Source organism: Silurus meridionalis, chromosome 7, assembly GCF_014805685.1.
Source record: "Silurus meridionalis isolate SWU-2019-XX chromosome 7, ASM1480568v1, whole genome shotgun sequence".
Lineage (NCBI taxonomy): Eukaryota > Metazoa > Chordata > Actinopteri > Siluriformes > Siluridae > Silurus > Silurus meridionalis.
The window spans coordinates 11,952,899-11,969,360 of NC_060890.1; the positions used below are offsets into that span (position 1 = coordinate 11,952,899).

General features: G+C 36.4%; 1 protein-coding gene and 1 long non-coding RNA gene across 3 annotated transcripts in view; one reads left to right on the plus strand and one right to left on the minus strand.

Annotated features, from left to right (window-relative positions):
- The first annotated feature begins 5,941 nt into the window (after positions 1-5,941).
- sost (sclerostin) lies at positions 5,942-10,938 on the plus strand. The gene is made up of 2 exons (XM_046854565.1): positions 5,942-6,409; positions 8,572-10,938. Exons 1-2 carry the CDS (start codon positions 6,166-6,168, stop codon positions 8,988-8,990), a joined length of 663 nt encoding a protein of 220 aa, XP_046710521.1. The 5' UTR covers positions 5,942-6,165; the 3' UTR covers positions 8,991-10,938.
- The window catches only part of LOC124389232, a 77,246-nt gene continuing 68,069 nt past the window's right edge, over positions 7,286-16,462 (minus strand). For both annotated transcript variants that reach the window (XR_006926535.1, XR_006926536.1), the window contains one exon: positions 7,286-8,150. This is a non-coding gene — a long non-coding RNA (uncharacterized LOC124389232). The remainder of the gene's footprint in view (positions 8,151-16,462) is intronic.

A 16,462-nucleotide genomic window follows, 5' to 3' on the forward strand; every position in this document is an offset into this window, starting at 1 on the left:
TGCGCCCGCAGTGGTGTTGCTCGTTTCATCTCCGTGTGCTCTGTTGTTTTACTGCACTGTGACGATCCTGCAAGCCTTTGCCAAGTACGCCTGATATTTATTAAGGAACTGTCATGTCAGAAACAGTCAAATATGTCTGCATGGCTCTTTGGGGTCCAAGTCAGTTTGTGATACTGGTGGGAGCACTTGTATTTGGAACATAACAGACTGCGCTTTTATCTCTTTACTTTAGAGAACGTCTGGCCTGGTTGGAATCCTTGTAATTCTTTCAATGTTTTTTCTTACATTTTTTCTGTGAAATATGCCTGTATTAAAAGGTAGTAATAATAGACTCCTACAACCGTAATGCAGATTCACAAAAAGCACAGATTGATTAATGCAGGAGATCAAACATAATGACCTTAAATTATCCACAGGCACAACAACCACATGAAACAGGATTTTCTTTCGCTGTGTTACATTAAAACATACAAAGCCTGGACTGGAAATATGCAGTAAAAGTTGTGAGTGATGGACAGCACGTCTGTGCACTTTTGCGCACACTTAATATTAGAGATTGGCTTGGGGGGGGGGTGTTAGAAATTAGAGAAGTAAATAATAAGAACAAGGTTTTATACACAGATGAGGTAATATACTTGTTTAATCTGCCCTACTCTGCTATATTATCTTGTATATTACATGTATCATAAATACATGATTACGGTGGAGAATGTGTGTTTTTAAAATACGTTTAAACATTTTTAACATTTCAACAAACATTTCAATTTTTGCTGACCTGTAAACATATAACTCAGTAATAAGAACTAAGGCCAAATATAACTTAGGATATAACAGTGTAAACATTCTGAGTCGAAGGGCCTACTGAAATAGAAGATGCTGTGATGATATATTTATTATTTCAAAATAACCTCTCCCATTAGAATGAATGCTTCAGACTCAGGATTCTGGGCTTTAGTCAGTGTATAACATCAATTCTTTGACTTTATCTTTAGTGAATGTCACATGACAGATCCATGACCCCATTTATTAGCTCTGTTTATAATTAGACTTTATTGGGTTACACACCTGAGGCAGGATTATTTTCACATGCTTGTTATCTAGTTTTATAAATCCTGTAAAAAAAAAGTAAACTTGTGAAGTGCTTTCAAAACAGTGCTTGAAATATTTTCTTTTTAGCTCCCTTGGATAAGCCACATAAATTTCTGCATGTGCACCAGATGAAGTTGTTTAGGCTTTCATGGTTAATTAATGCCCCTTCCTCTGCAATTCTGGGGAAAATATGACATTCCACATGTGTGCTGTTGCACCTTCCTGTCATCAAAAGTACACGTCAGTGTGTACTGCATTTGTTTTCAGCTGGCCTTGTTGATTGTGAGTCATAGTCTGCAAAAGATTATGTGCTGCTGAAACTATAGCCAAACTGTTGGACTAGCAAACAAGTTCGCTACAAAAATGACACCCAATGAAAGTAGCAATAGTAGGTCAAGCACATCATATTCACTGACACTTAATTAATTAAAGTTTTTAAACAGGATGTTGTCTGTAATATCCCTTTTCAGTGGATATCCTGTAAACTACATTAAGTTTTTCTTGCTGAAAGATTTACAGCTTTAATTTTCTGATTGATGAAGTACAAGAGCACAATTTTGCAGTCCCAGTCGAGACTCACAATCCGACTTTACTGACACGCTTGTTCTTCCGAACATCACTCCAGTGTGCAGCTAATAAAGCAACTTCAGTGCACCAAGGACATTTATAAACCTCATGGATATTATTGCACTGAAACCATTCCATTATGGCTCGCCTGTACTACACACACTCACACTTACACACACACACACACACACACACACACACACACACACACACACACACACAATACACACAAAAGCATCTTAACTCCCCATAATAGAAAGGGTAAGCAAACATGACAAAGATCAGATGATGCAAAGCACCAAAGTACATGGGAATTTCAGGGCGTGAGAAATGTTTCTGTGTAAAATCACACTTCAGGATTCTGGACTGGTACAAAACAATGTGATCTGGACTTTAACAATGTCAGAGAAAGTCTCGATGAAAAGAATTTTTTTTTTTTTTCATGATTTTTGGGAACAACCCCAAACATTTTTATTTTATAAAAACCTTCTTGCTGTAAATCCCAGTGTGGATAACATTTATGAGTCGAAATAATCTAGAAAGAGGTCACCCAATTATTTAGAAAAAACCCAACGTTCACTCCACTGTGTGTTCTTTTAGGAACAGTTTGAGGACTTGCACATTTGGATTGGATAATTTGCTAGCTAATTAGAGAAGCTTCTAAGAATAGCACCTGTGGCTTCATTTGAGCTGGCAAAGAGAAATCAGGGTGTTTACACATGGAGCAGGTTTTGAGGTTTGCTGAATTCCACAGTGAAACCACAGCTGAACTAAACTCAAATTACATGTAGCACAGATTGAGGAAAGAAAGATGGCAAGAATTTTGCTTTTGAAATTCTGCCGATCTGATTCTTTTATTTCCTTTTATTGTTTATTTTTTTAAATACTGAGTTGAAAAATGTTATGAACTCTTTTGTGAGGCTATTTGACAAGCATGCGACTTGATGATTATATACATAATTGTGGTACAGGAGCCAAATACATAAATGCTTCGACCAACGTACCCTGGATGAACTATATTGCTTAATCTGTAGAACAGGCAAGTAGACACAAATTATATAATATTAGTTTCATGGTTTCCATGTGCTTGATGGAAAATCAGCCTTCAAACTTTTGGAACATAATGTAAAGTCAAATAAAATATTCCAGAATGTTCACTGTCCAAGGGTCGAATGTATTGCTTACAAACACACCTGGTATAAACACAGAAATCCCAATTGGAAAAAAAAAAAAAAGGGAAAAACATTCTACAATCATTTTTAGTTAGATAATATTTAAGCATTTAAAAATTACTTTGAAAGAAAGTGTATAATATAGAGAACAAAAGTCATTATATCATGAATAGTTTAAGATTCAACTGAACACTTTACTTGCAGTTTATTGCAGATATTACATTGCTGTAAACACAGATTTATAACATTATATGTTATTCAGAACAGTCACATATTTTCCAAGTTTTTAACCAAAATCGGATATCATGAGAAAACATGCATGGAACTTGTTTTAACTGCAAACTGTGGGATGTATAAAAAGTGTGCCAGAGAGCAGGCAATCATTGTGGAAATATAGTGGACAGTGTAATCTTTCCCTTCTGTCATGATGACAAGACTAACAGATGAGGAGTTACAAACACTCTCCGTTTTCCTTTCAGTGTCTGATTTATAATATGAAACACAGGCACTAATATTTTGCCTTTACTTTTCTAAGCTTGTATCTGATCAGAATCAGGAAATTTCTGAGAAAACCATCTGATCCACAGTACGTGTTTACATGATTATTTACATGTTTTAGTTAAATAAATAGAATGAAACCTGCATTACAATTCCTGTCATTTATTTTATTAATCAGTGTGTGGCAAAATGTTTCTTCTTAGGAACTTTTGCTTGTTTGGGCTCCCTCAAGGGGGCAGTATTTGTACAAATGCGTTATCTTGACTGAGATGATGAGATAATACATCTACGCTTGGGTTATGCATTGGGTATATGCATTAGGACTTGATAGTCGAGGATTTAATAATATATATAAATTATTTATTTAATAATTTGATATTTAATAATTAATATATAAAGAAAAGATCAGCCAAAACACACACACACACACACACACACACACACACACATATATATATATATATATATATATATATATATATATATATATATATATATATATATATATATATATATAGTAGTGATTACCAGAAGGTATATATTTTATACAACATTTATCTGTGACATTAAACAGTCACCATCCTATTGACTAATAACCTGTGGGTTATTGTGTGGTTCAAGTTCAAACCACTCAATGAGGTTTTCTCATGTCAATAGAATAGAGATCTCCAGTTTTATATTATATATATATATATATATATATATATATATATATATATATATATATATATATATATATATATATATATATTTAAGTTAAATTAATACACACAAATTTACAGAAAACTGCAAATATATTTTATGCATATGTAGTACAATTCTTGATATTGTAAATAGTGTACTAAATCTAAATACAAAAGTATATATCAAAATATTATGTAAAAAAAAACATTGTAAGTGAATGAAAGGTTTCATTTGAAAGAATAACTAAGGTCATATTGCCATTATATATAATAAAGGTAGTAAATGTTTCCAGAGAAAGAGAAAGTTTCGGACAGTCGTCATCAGCTTCTGGGGCAATATGAGGTCAGTCAAAACATCAGTTGGTTTATATAGTCCAGAAGCTCTATGACTGCTGTTCTGGATGCACTGGGCAAGTTGTTGTACATGTGTTAAGAACTTTTTTGTCTTTAGTCAGAACATGGTACAGTCAGCACACATATCTCAGACAACACACCACGGTGACCATCCTAATACAGACAAATTGCACCTAATATACAACAATTGTATTATATATTAAGCAGAATTGGCAGTTTCAGTTATAGAAGATAGAGGGGTTATAGGAGGTAGACATTTCATGTGGATGCAGTTAATACAGTGCATTAAATAGGGTGGGAAAATTGTGAAATGTAAAGAGCAACAATGTATAGTAATGACATAATTAATGAATAATATACTTTATAGATAGCATTAAACATTACAATTTATTGTTAGTATAATATAATGTTTATTAAGAAATCACCATCATATGTAGTAGGCTATAGTTGATGATTTACTGGTCTTGAGTGGTCTTGAGAGTTTTTTGTTTTCTTTGGATGAGGTTGCCCCAAACCAGATTGTGATAGCAGATGTAAGGATGCTTTCTAAAGTCACAGTATAGAATTGCAACAGAAATCTTGGGATATATGGAATTTTGCAAAAAGCTGTAGAAACTACATTTTTGCTAAGGTTTCATGTTGATGGATGATGTATGCATCTTGGGAAACTTGGGACAAAGTGACATTGCTCACTGATGAATTACAGATGTGTGGGCAGAGGAAAGGTGTCAGTTTCCTGAAGATGGTGTGATTTTAAGAGCATTTAGAAAAGAGCTTGAGGTTGTTCTGACAACACAAGAAGGCTAGTTATTAAACCTTTTGGTGGCACTTTGACTTTTCACCACTGTTGATAAGATAAATTACAGTAATATCATCTGCAAATTCACAGATGCAGAGGAATCATTTGTGTAGATCACATATAAGAGGGGTGAGAGGATGCAACCTTGTGGTGCTTCAGTACTGAGTAATTGGAGTTCAGAAATGTTCCTACCAATACTCAAACTGCTTCCTGATGAAAAGGAAATTTGTGATCCATGTACAGTTGGAGCCAAGGACTTGTAAAGTGATGAGTTTTGAGTTTGTTGTTGTTGCTCATGGACAATGAACAATATTAACTCTGAGCAACAATCTACCAAGCACATCCTATTGCGGGTCTAAGCGCTTTAAGTTGAAGTGAAACCTGATATTATTAGCATCTTTTACAATTAGTTGATTCTGTAAGCAAACTGAAGTGGACCCAGATCTTAAATATTGCATTTGAGAAATCCCATCATAATTTTAAAGGTGTTCATGATAACACAGGTGGGGGGCTAATGGTCTGCAATTATTAATAAGGGGGAACAGTGGAGTAGAGATATCAATAGAGAAGTAAGTGAAGATGTAAATCCAAATGTAAGTGAAGCTGTTCATGGAGATCTGAGTCTAGATGTGAGTCTAAATATTAGTACAGATGTGAGTCTTGTGTTAGTGGAGATTGGGTGCCAGTGGGCTGCCATGGGATGCCATTATGGGCCTCAGTAACCTGAGAGAATAAAAACCTGAAAGGTTTTCTTCAATTCTAGTCGTGCTCCTCCTCCTCACATCTGTGTGTGTGTCTGTGTGTATGTGTGTATGTGTATGTGAGCGGATCCTCCCACTGCGCCGGGCCGCTTAATTATGAGGCTCGCGCGGAGCCTGAGCTACTTAAACGGCTCCCGGATGGCAGAGCTCAGAGAATTCAGTGAGGTTCCGTCCTGCTGAAGTTTGCCTCAGTGCAGTGTTAGTGTGGAAGTGTGTGAGCTTGCTTGCAGTGTCAGTCAGCTATGCAGGTGAACTTGGTGGTGATGTACCGGAGCGCGGTGCTGCTGCTGCTGCTGCAGGGCTGCCTGAGCGCCTCCGCCGGAGGATGGAGAGAATTAAAGAACGACGCTACGGAGCTGATCCCGGAATACACCGGTCACACAGCTCATCCACAGCACCAGCTTCAGCCATCTAACCACTACAACAACACGATGAACGACGCCAAAAACGGGGGCAGGAGACAGTCAGCTAACAGTCCTGCATATGGCAAGTATTTTCTCCAAACTTTTCTACATGTTAGTATTCAGATTAGAAGGACTCAATTTAAAAAGTGAACATCGCATCCGTTCAGTTGAACGAGTTGCATTTATATACATTTTCTTTCTTTTTTTTTTTTTGCTGTTTCAATCTGCTTCATATATCACGAATTTCATAAAAATGTGCAGCGCTAATTAGTATAAGGAAGAGTACAGGTGGGTCTTTACATCACACCCAAATGTTTCGATTTAGTGTAATTGTTTTGAATTCAGTTTTAAATCTATGTGACGAATTACAAATATAAACTCATTCACGGTTTGCTGCTTCAGTCTGGATCGATAGAGTGTTTGAGTTTTGACCTAAACTCTGTGACAGAACTTGGCTTTTGTGGTCTCATACTGGAATTTCAAAACGTGTTGGACCTGAAATGTCAGAATTATTTTTTACTCTGCAGGCACCCTTTCAAATCTGCTCCACAAGGAATATTGAACTCTCTGTTTTTATTTTAATTTTTTATTGTTTGTAAAATCATGGTACTTAGCTTTGCAAAATGTTTCCAGTTCAAAACCTTGCTGTTGTGGGGTTTAGAAACCTGTGGGTCCTTCAGAGGAACAACTAAAAAAACTAGATTTTCAGAGTAAAAACTGTGCCAATAAAAACTGAGTAATCATAATTAGTTTCTTAAAGTGATATTATAAAACAAATTGACACATTTTCTACTTTTTCTATTATAACTACAACAATAACCCTTGTGAAATCTACATATAAAAGCCTATAGCGCAATTCACAAACGGGTTGGCTGTCATCATGGCTTTATATATATATATATTTTTTACACACCATTACCTTTTTTCTCATAGATGGAATATGTGTGCTATATCCAAAGTGATATTATTTAATTAAAAATAAATGGATTTGAAAGTTATTATGTGGCACTGGACATTTATTCATTGTGAGGAATCATGCAAAGCTGAGTTAGAGGAATGTATTAGTCTGTGTTGCAATCAGGTGATGCACTGATAACTCAGTGTTTTGTGTGATTTCCGCTCTGTTACACAATTAGTCAAGGTCCAAATAACTATCTAATTGCATCAGTATGTTTCCAAGCAGAATCAAATAGAGTTGGTTAGAGCATTTCTTAAGGGTATTTTAAAATTGTTATTTAAATGCAATGGTGCTTTAGTGAATGATTCCCACCTGTGCTTAATAGACCCTGTGGTAATCTCTGTGCTTCATGATCTTTTCAGTTGAGTTGTACAATATTGTAGTGTTATAGTGACTTTTTGTTCAACTAATGTTTCAATGTGGGAGTTACAGAAGCTGGACTATTTATATAAATATGATATGATTAATACATAATATCAAATATATAGTTTAATAGAAAAAAAATGGAAATTTTCAACCCTCAAAAATGTAAATTCAAGTAATCTAGAATTTTTACTTTTAGTAAACTAAAAGTAAAAAACATGTACTTGAGTATACCGTGAAATAAACAAGAAAAATTGATATTTGTAACTTTATCTGTAACTCTAGTATTTTAATATGGTCATAAACAGAATTAAGTCAGAAGATAAACTAAATGGACCATCACATACCCCGTGTCCATTTCTGAGAGGTGGGGTGTAAGCAGTCTATAGCGGACAGTATGGGGTCATGATGAATATGCTCACCTCTCTCTGGCTGACCTCCAGTTCCTTCGCATTTAAAGGGGAGCGGAATCACTGAGCCTTTATAAAACAGATCGGGTTCTCTGAGAATAAGAAGAGGGAAAACATGAACTCGTCACACACATAAATCTTTTGTTGTTTCTTTTAAAGTTGAGCTGCAGTAGAAAACAAATTCCTCTGCAGTATAATTTCTTGAGCTCACCCTTCCAGTATCTTGTATGGAAAGGTACCATGGTGTCACTAAAGGTTGAACAATAGCTTTCTGATCTTGGCCTCCAGCTGAACAACTTTAAACTAAATGAATTCACATTCCACTTTACAATAATGCATCAGGATTGGTTTCTGTGAAGACTTGCATGGGAACTTCGGAAATCACAGAATAGTTCAATTCTCTACTAATAATAAAACCAATACTTATAATAACAAAACATTTGACTAGAAATTTTATGTAACACAGTTTCCGGCCTGAGCTAACTATCTCTTTTGCTTCCTGTCAATGTGTAGAAGCCTCTGAACTGAGCTGCCGAGAGCTGCGTTCTACTCGCTACATCACCGATGGTTCGTGTCGTAGTGCCAAGCCAGTGAATGAGCTTGTTTGCTCAGGCCAATGTCTGCCTGCTCATCTGATGCTTAACTCTATCCTTCGAAGCAAGTGGTGGCGCAGTGGCTCTCCGGATTACCGCTGCATTCCAGCTCACTACCGCGTGCAACGTGTACAGCTCCACTGCCCCAATGGCAAAAGTCGGACCTACAAAATCCGAGTGGTAACCTCCTGCAAGTGCAAGCGCTTCACTCGCCACCACAACCAGTCAGATGCCAAGGAACCGACTTCTCAAAGAGTACATCAAAACAAGAAGCGTGCACGACTCCAGCAAACACGGGGCCGAAGCAGAGAGCCTACTATCAGCAGCAACTCATACTGAGAAGCAGCCCTCCATGTATGTGAGCTCTTACAAAGACTCTGTCTCTCTCACACACACTCACATACATACACACACAATCACATTTTGTCCAAATGAGAATCCAAAACTTCAAGGGAAAGAAGACTAAATAGAGATACAACCAGCCTGAAATATTTGCATATTCAACATTTATAGAATGAAGTCTTCAAAGTTTTTCATAAAGTCACAAATTTTGCATGGACAATTAAACTTAAATGAAATGCAATAATCGAGATGTTTGACAAAAGAAAACAGGAGGACTGTTGGACTTTTGCTTAAACTGAAGTTTGTAGTTGTGGGAGATCAGTGTTGAGAGTTTGATGGTTTATATTGTATATTCACAGTATTTCTGTGGAGGGCTGGTGATCTAATTTTCATGAAGTTTATTATAAGGGTGATCAGGATTACAATTGACACCAAAGTTAACAAGCATAACCATGACCAAATCCTACATCAGCGATGCTGCAAGCTTATGGCTGAGGTGAATGTTTGTATAGCTGAAATGAAGTCATCTCTTTCGGGTGTGCTGAAGCTCATGATCCAGCTGCCCAGGAGTGCTGGGCTCAGAAAACGTGCTGCTGGTGACACTTTGCTGAAATCTAGCATTCTTAACCCTGTTCATATGCAAGGAACTCATCTGACAAGCTGTGGTGCTGAATTCCCACAGCCTTACCTTTCCAGAAGAGACCTTATAGGAGCTGTCAGCTGGAGCGAAGCCCACTGTCAGCATCAGAAAGTGGGAACGGTTGTGTCAGCACTTCACGAGCTGAGTCTGTTAGAGCCAAGAGCAGCACACACTGTTTCTCTGTCCTGTCTTAATTACTAAATAGACCCATTCCTGTGTTTAGGATTTGAGTCATAAAAAGCTATTTCCTCTAGACGTGGTCAGTTCCTGTTTGTTTGAATAGCAAAAAAACGGGGCCCACATGCATGTAGGAATCTACAACAATTGTGCCTGTTGTTACCTTAGGGACAGAGCACTTTTCTACACCGCCCCCGTTCTCTGGAAACCATTTGGAGCTTCTTGGCCAGTTGGAGTAACTAAGTAGCGTTAATGGTTATCTAATTGTAATAACAGTGAGATTTAAATGCGAGGACATTAAAACAACAAACCGCATGTACAACTGCAGGTAATCTCAGTATGGCATTTAATTATAAAAGCTTCCGTTATGTTGTGTACAATGTATAAGCTTTACAAATGTGCTGTGAAATTAATTGGAGATTGAATTCAGCTCTGGATGAAAAAATGACCTGACAGAATGACGATGTCCTCCAGCAAAGCTGTGAAGCAGTGTGCTTTTAACAACTGGAGTTGCATCAATTTCTCAAACATCCTTAGGGGAGCTTTAAGAGACAAACATGAAATACGGGACTGAACTCTGGATGTAAGTGCATTTTGATATTACACAGGATGTACAGTAGGAGAGCTATGGAATCCCAAGCCAGACATTTGCCTGTCACATCCAATCCAAGTGTCTCGCCTCGAATATCTAATGAAGAATATTTCACTCATGTCCAGACATTGTTCAACTCCAGATTTTTTTTTTGTGGCTGTGGCTTCCCCTCTCTCTTTTCTATACATTATTATCCATGATTGCTTCTTTTTTAATTGTATGTTTGAAAAAGAAACTTTTTTTCTTGTAATGTATGTTAAAATGCCATGTTTAACCAGATTAGGCAAAGTGTACTTATCTGGTCTATTGATGTAAAGCCCTTAAATGAGTACTGACTGGAAGGATTGCAACCCTCTCCAGTCCTGAAAGAGACTTTTGCATAGAATGAACTGTATATTTATTTTTTAATTTCAAACATTTAAATTATTTATGCAACTTCTTTTTTTAATATAAAATAATAGCCATTATACTTCTATATGAAATAATAGCAAATTTCCTAACAGACAGAGAACACAAATAAAGTAAGTCAAAGTATATTTGAAAGGCAGTGTGTTTATCATTCTTTTCAAGTGCTCTGATGAATTCTATCTCCTTCATGCTAAGCCTGTCTCTCAGTGATGCCCTGATAAACAATGTACTGCAATCGGGGAACGGAGGTTTGGTTGCACTTTGGAATGTCAAGCGGGACGTTACAATAGACGAGAGAAAAAGAGCTTGCACAAAAGAATTGTTATGTCGGATGTTTTTGGTTCAGTCACTTTTTGTTTAGTGCGGTGAAGCTATACTTTAGCTATAGACAAGCGTAATGCTGTTTGTTTACCTAAGCCTCCTTCATACCATAAAGGGCACTTTTCTAAGCTCACTTATTCTGGACAATCTCTGTGTTTGTCATGTTTTTTACATACCTGAACACTGTGTACAATTGCTCATAAAGGAACTCCCAACGCATGCATAACCATGACCAGTCTACACAGTACACACAAAACAATCAGGTGTTTATGTGGAATATTATACAAATGTAATTTATGGAATTTTTATATGGAAGAAATAAAACATAGATGGATGACAAACACGGACAAATTATTCTCAAAAATAAATCATTTTCTTTAAAGATGCCAGTGTTCTACAACAGCCATCTAATTTCCTGTGATAATCTTTTATAGCCATTTTCAATATCACAAGCAAGCTGTATCCACACTTACAACGTGTGCTGTGCTTACACTCAAAGATGCTGGCAGGCATTGGGCTTCCTCAGTAATTCAAGAACAAGCACTGGCGAGTAGCACAAGACTAGTACCTTAAGATATTGGTGCTGACAAAGCAGCTGTCCTGTGTTATGGCACCGTAACTGAGTAATTACTCGGCAGCAACCTGGCACAGACTTTCTAAACCAGAGGGTAGGCAGAGGTGTGTGAGAGGTCAGAGGAGACCTGTTCCTCAGAGTGTATTTAACACTTTCGTGGCTTCTCTACAATGTCTCAAACACATTCAAATCAGCCATTAATACCAGGTGTCAATGTAGTCAAGTACGGCTTCAAAAGTAAGAAACATACGATAAAGATTTGATCAGTCAAAGTATACATTAATTTGCAATTAAAAACAGGTACATGCAAATAAATAGTAACAAAATATCATAGAAAATAATACTAAATGTAAATACCAAAATATAACTTATAGAGAAATATCTTAAATACAATTTTTTTTAAATCTGTTTACACGTACATGTCGTCTCATGTAAGTCTGTGAAAGTATGAATAAGCAGTAATCACACAGACAGTGTTGTAACACATGATCTGGAAAGTAATTGTAATTGTAAAAGAGGCAAAAGAAGAATAAATATGAGCAAATTGAACTTTGAATACTTGAACTGATGTGCAATACAGTAGGCCCATTTATATTTCATTATGTCATAACTGCTTTTAATAATAAGTATAAAAGATTATTTGTATTTTTTATTATCAAATAACACTTTAGGAATGTTATTTTTGTTAATAGATAGCTGGTGATATATTGTGATTCAGTAAGTATTATTTTTGTTACTAGCTGGTGATATTTAACAGGTTTATCTGATAACACAAAGTACAGGAAATATCTAATAAGCCAGTTGCTATCTGAAGTATGGAAATAAATACTCAATGTTTAATCTCTCTCTCTCTCTCTCACTCTGACTCTCAACCACAATGATTTCACTTCATACAGATGTACAAATTGTTACATTCGTACAAATCACATTAAATGTTCTTCTTTATCTCATTAAACTTTTCCTCGTTCAGTCTAAGTGAATGCACATTGTTGTTCATCTACACAGTCCTGTAGACCACTTTTATGTAAACCTCAGTCTCTTCTGCACTTAGCTTGTCTGCATGTCTGGTAGATGATATTGCTTTCAACTGCATTTTTAAGGGTTACCATCTCCTTTGATCTTGATAATACTGAGATCAAATGTCTCATCTCTTCAGCTTGCACACAATTAGTGTTTGATTGTGCTCAGATGCCAAGAGATTATTTACCAGACCCAAATGAAAGACAAATCAATTAAAAATATCAAGTATCGTCGTTTAAAGATGATTGAAAGATATTAGTGTTAGTGCGCTGCATTACACAGGCAAAGAACGTTTGAACCTTTAGTGTTCATCACTCGTACAGCAATAATAAACATAAACAGATGCTTATGGCATGCAGAATGTCTCGTTTAGATCAAAATCAAAAGCCTTTAAATGTTCCCATCAAGAACAGTTACACATCAGCTTCACTATTCTCTTCTGTCTTCTTTATTCAAGTCATAATTTTGGAAATATTTACCAGGAATTTGAGATTCTTTTGTGTCCCTGTTTGTCCACCTAAAACTTTGAGTCAAGGTACTCCAGAAAAAGATCTCATTTCCCCAAAACACATGGAGCTATGAGAGAGGAATTCAGAGAAGGATGTTTGTTCTGCACTAGACTTATCAGGTCATGTGCACTAATAACTTAGAACAAATCTAAAGCAGAGCTGCACTTGGCATGGAGATATGGAAAGCACAAGTTTAACTAATTTGGAGTCCTCTATGGTGCACAGCGCTGTGGGGATATTGTTACAATTCAAAAAGAGGGATGTTAAGCAAGAGTAGGAGTAAGAAAACTTGGGTCAGGGCTGTGGAGAGACTGGGGCTCCTTAGTGTGTCCTATAGCATTATTTTCAACACACACAAACCTCCAGAGACTACAAATTGTAATCGAGGCTGAGTTCCTGGTGCCCAGAGGAACAAGAGACCACACTTAAGCAGGGTGCACATCAATGGCCCATAAAAAATGGCTATGTAGGAAACACTAGGGGAGCGGATGAGTGCAGGGATGGACGGTAGCACGTCACGAGCCAGCAGAACCCAATGAGCCACAACTGCCTGAGCCAAGTAGAGGAATCCAATGAAGGTCAAGCTTGCATAGGAACAATGTCAGCAGCAGAGTGGATATGGGCAGTCAATATTTGAGAATAACAGTAACCACAAACAACGGTAGAGGTCTGAGTCATGTAATACTTGCCTCCATTTGGAATCAATAAAATGAATATCCAAGACCAAAACATGCAGATCCTCATACAAATAAATAGGCTCAGTTGAGGCACAGGGGTTCTGAGCAATCTGTTTTTGTGAAAAGCAAGATAACATTCATCATATTATACTCTACAGCTTTTGCCAACAGGGTGTTGAGTGCTGGCTCTAGACTATAGTTTGTTTGTTTAAAAGATTACAATTCATCCAAGTCAAACAGACACCTTGAACATTTACCCTGCTCTGACAATAAACACATGCCAAATGGTTTGAGAGCATGTGTTTGAGATTCCTGTATTCATGAGGGGGAAATAGAGGCCAGGTAAAGGCTAGCACATGTACATATGATGTCACCTTGTACATAGCAATTATGTATATGATATCACAGGCTGCCTGTTGGGAGTGTGGTCTGCAGAGAAAATTGTGAATAGATGCTTATTAAGATATACACCTATTGAGCTGTGACTTAACTATACCTCTTGTTTTGCTTCAATTCAGTGATGGTTATAAGCATACAAAAGAAACAAAATATATTAAATAAATGCAGAAAGACAAAAGATTTCTGAAAGGGGGAAAGTCTCCAGAAAAGAGGATTTTGTATTTTCTGCTTTCCAAGTAACATAACAAGTAACGTTTTTGTCTTTTTAATTTCATGAGAGAATAAAAGGAGAAGCTTGTAAGAGAATTACAGTTTGTATGTTTAGTAACATTAGAAAAACCAGGCACTAACTTTTTTCACAGATGTCTCACAACATTAAAAGTAACTATAGATGTTTAAAAAGAATGGCCTTGCTCAAAATTTTTACATGTTAGCGAATCATAAGAATGATAAGAAAAATAATAAACTTAGGGGCATACTGTCTATATATGATTGGTTGCTGTTTGTACAATTTTTGAAAATGGTTATCATCTGGTTTGCCAAAATGTTCAAATTTTCAAGTGTTTTTCAATTAGAAAGGAGAAAAATTGATCCCTTTTATCTAATGAACCCTTAAAGAGCCCTAAAGTTAAAGTTTGTACCAACAGTCACCTACATCAGATTCTTATTGGCTTTTTGACTTATATTTCTAGGATCTCTGAGAAGCTTTGTGATCAGTTTGGCTTTTTTAGACTTATCACATGAAGAAGATATCCTCTAGAATAGAAATCACAAAAATAACTTTTTGTTATTTGCTTAAACCATGCTCTATACTAAGGCTTAAAACACAATGTAATATATAAAGCATGCTTAGTAAATAGCATAAACTTTTTTTCATACAAGCTAATTATAAATTGGTATCTACTAGCAAATAACGTAATCAAAATATGCAAAATGTTTGCTGCGGAAACTTTCTCAGAAAGACAGCTGTGGTATGGCAGTTACTTGCCAGTTACAATGTAACATATCAGATATTAAACTTATTAAACAGGTAATAAAATTGCTACATGCTGTTTCCGGAATTTTTTTTCTGTGGATCATCAAAAATGTAAAAGATTTTTATCTTTGTCTGTTCATGACCTCTATTCCTCCAGAGGCCCTCACTTCTCTCTCTATTTAATGGGCACTAGAGAGAAGAGCAGCATTTGTGCTCATTTCACATATTTATACTTATCATATCAAGTCCGCCAAGTTTATGTTTTTGAACGGGGAGGGAGGAAAGGAGGGCAAACAGCCCATTTTACACCACTGTGGAGGAGCTCTACAGTGAAGGAGCTCCACAGTGGGATAATTATAGCAACAGATGGCCCAAATCCCATACACCAGACAAGGAATATTTTGCACCCCTATAAAGAACAGAGAAGGAAAAAGACACAAGATACTTATCATACTCCCCAAACCATAGTCAGTTCCAAAATAATGTAATGGTCTTAAAGGTAAGACTTTAGTCTAATGATAGTTTGTTGTTATTAAGCAACCATGTTAAATCTGGTCTTATTGATTATGGAATGCCTAGACAATTTGTGTTTTCAATAAGGTGTTTTATGGGGGCTCATAAAAGATCTCAGACATGAAAAAATCAGAAGCAAATATTCCTCAGAGAAAAAAAAATTTAATAAGTCAAAAGATTAAAGATTTCATGAGCATGCGGTACACACAACATTCCAACTAACACTTGTCCTAATACACTATTTCGATTTCACATGTAATCAGGCATAATTTAATTGTATGAAAAACTGTATGTTATATATTATACTGGGCTATGAATCTAAATGTGCAATGTAAGCACTACACATGCGTGGGGGAGTGGTAGCTCAGTGGTTAAGGTGCTGGGTTACTATTTAGAAGGTTGGGGGTTTAAGCCCCAGTATAAGTTGCTACTCTTGGGCCCTTGAGCAAGGCCCTTACTCCTCTGTGCTCCAGTGATGCTGTATCATGGCTGACCCTGCACTCTGAGAAATCTGGGATATGCGAAGAAGGAATTTCACTGTGCTGTAATGTATATGTGGCAAATAAAGGCTATTCTATAAAAATACTAACCAAATACATACAAATATATCAACACAAAAAGGCGGGGGAAGTGAAAAATGTGAAAATGTAATTGTGTTGTCCT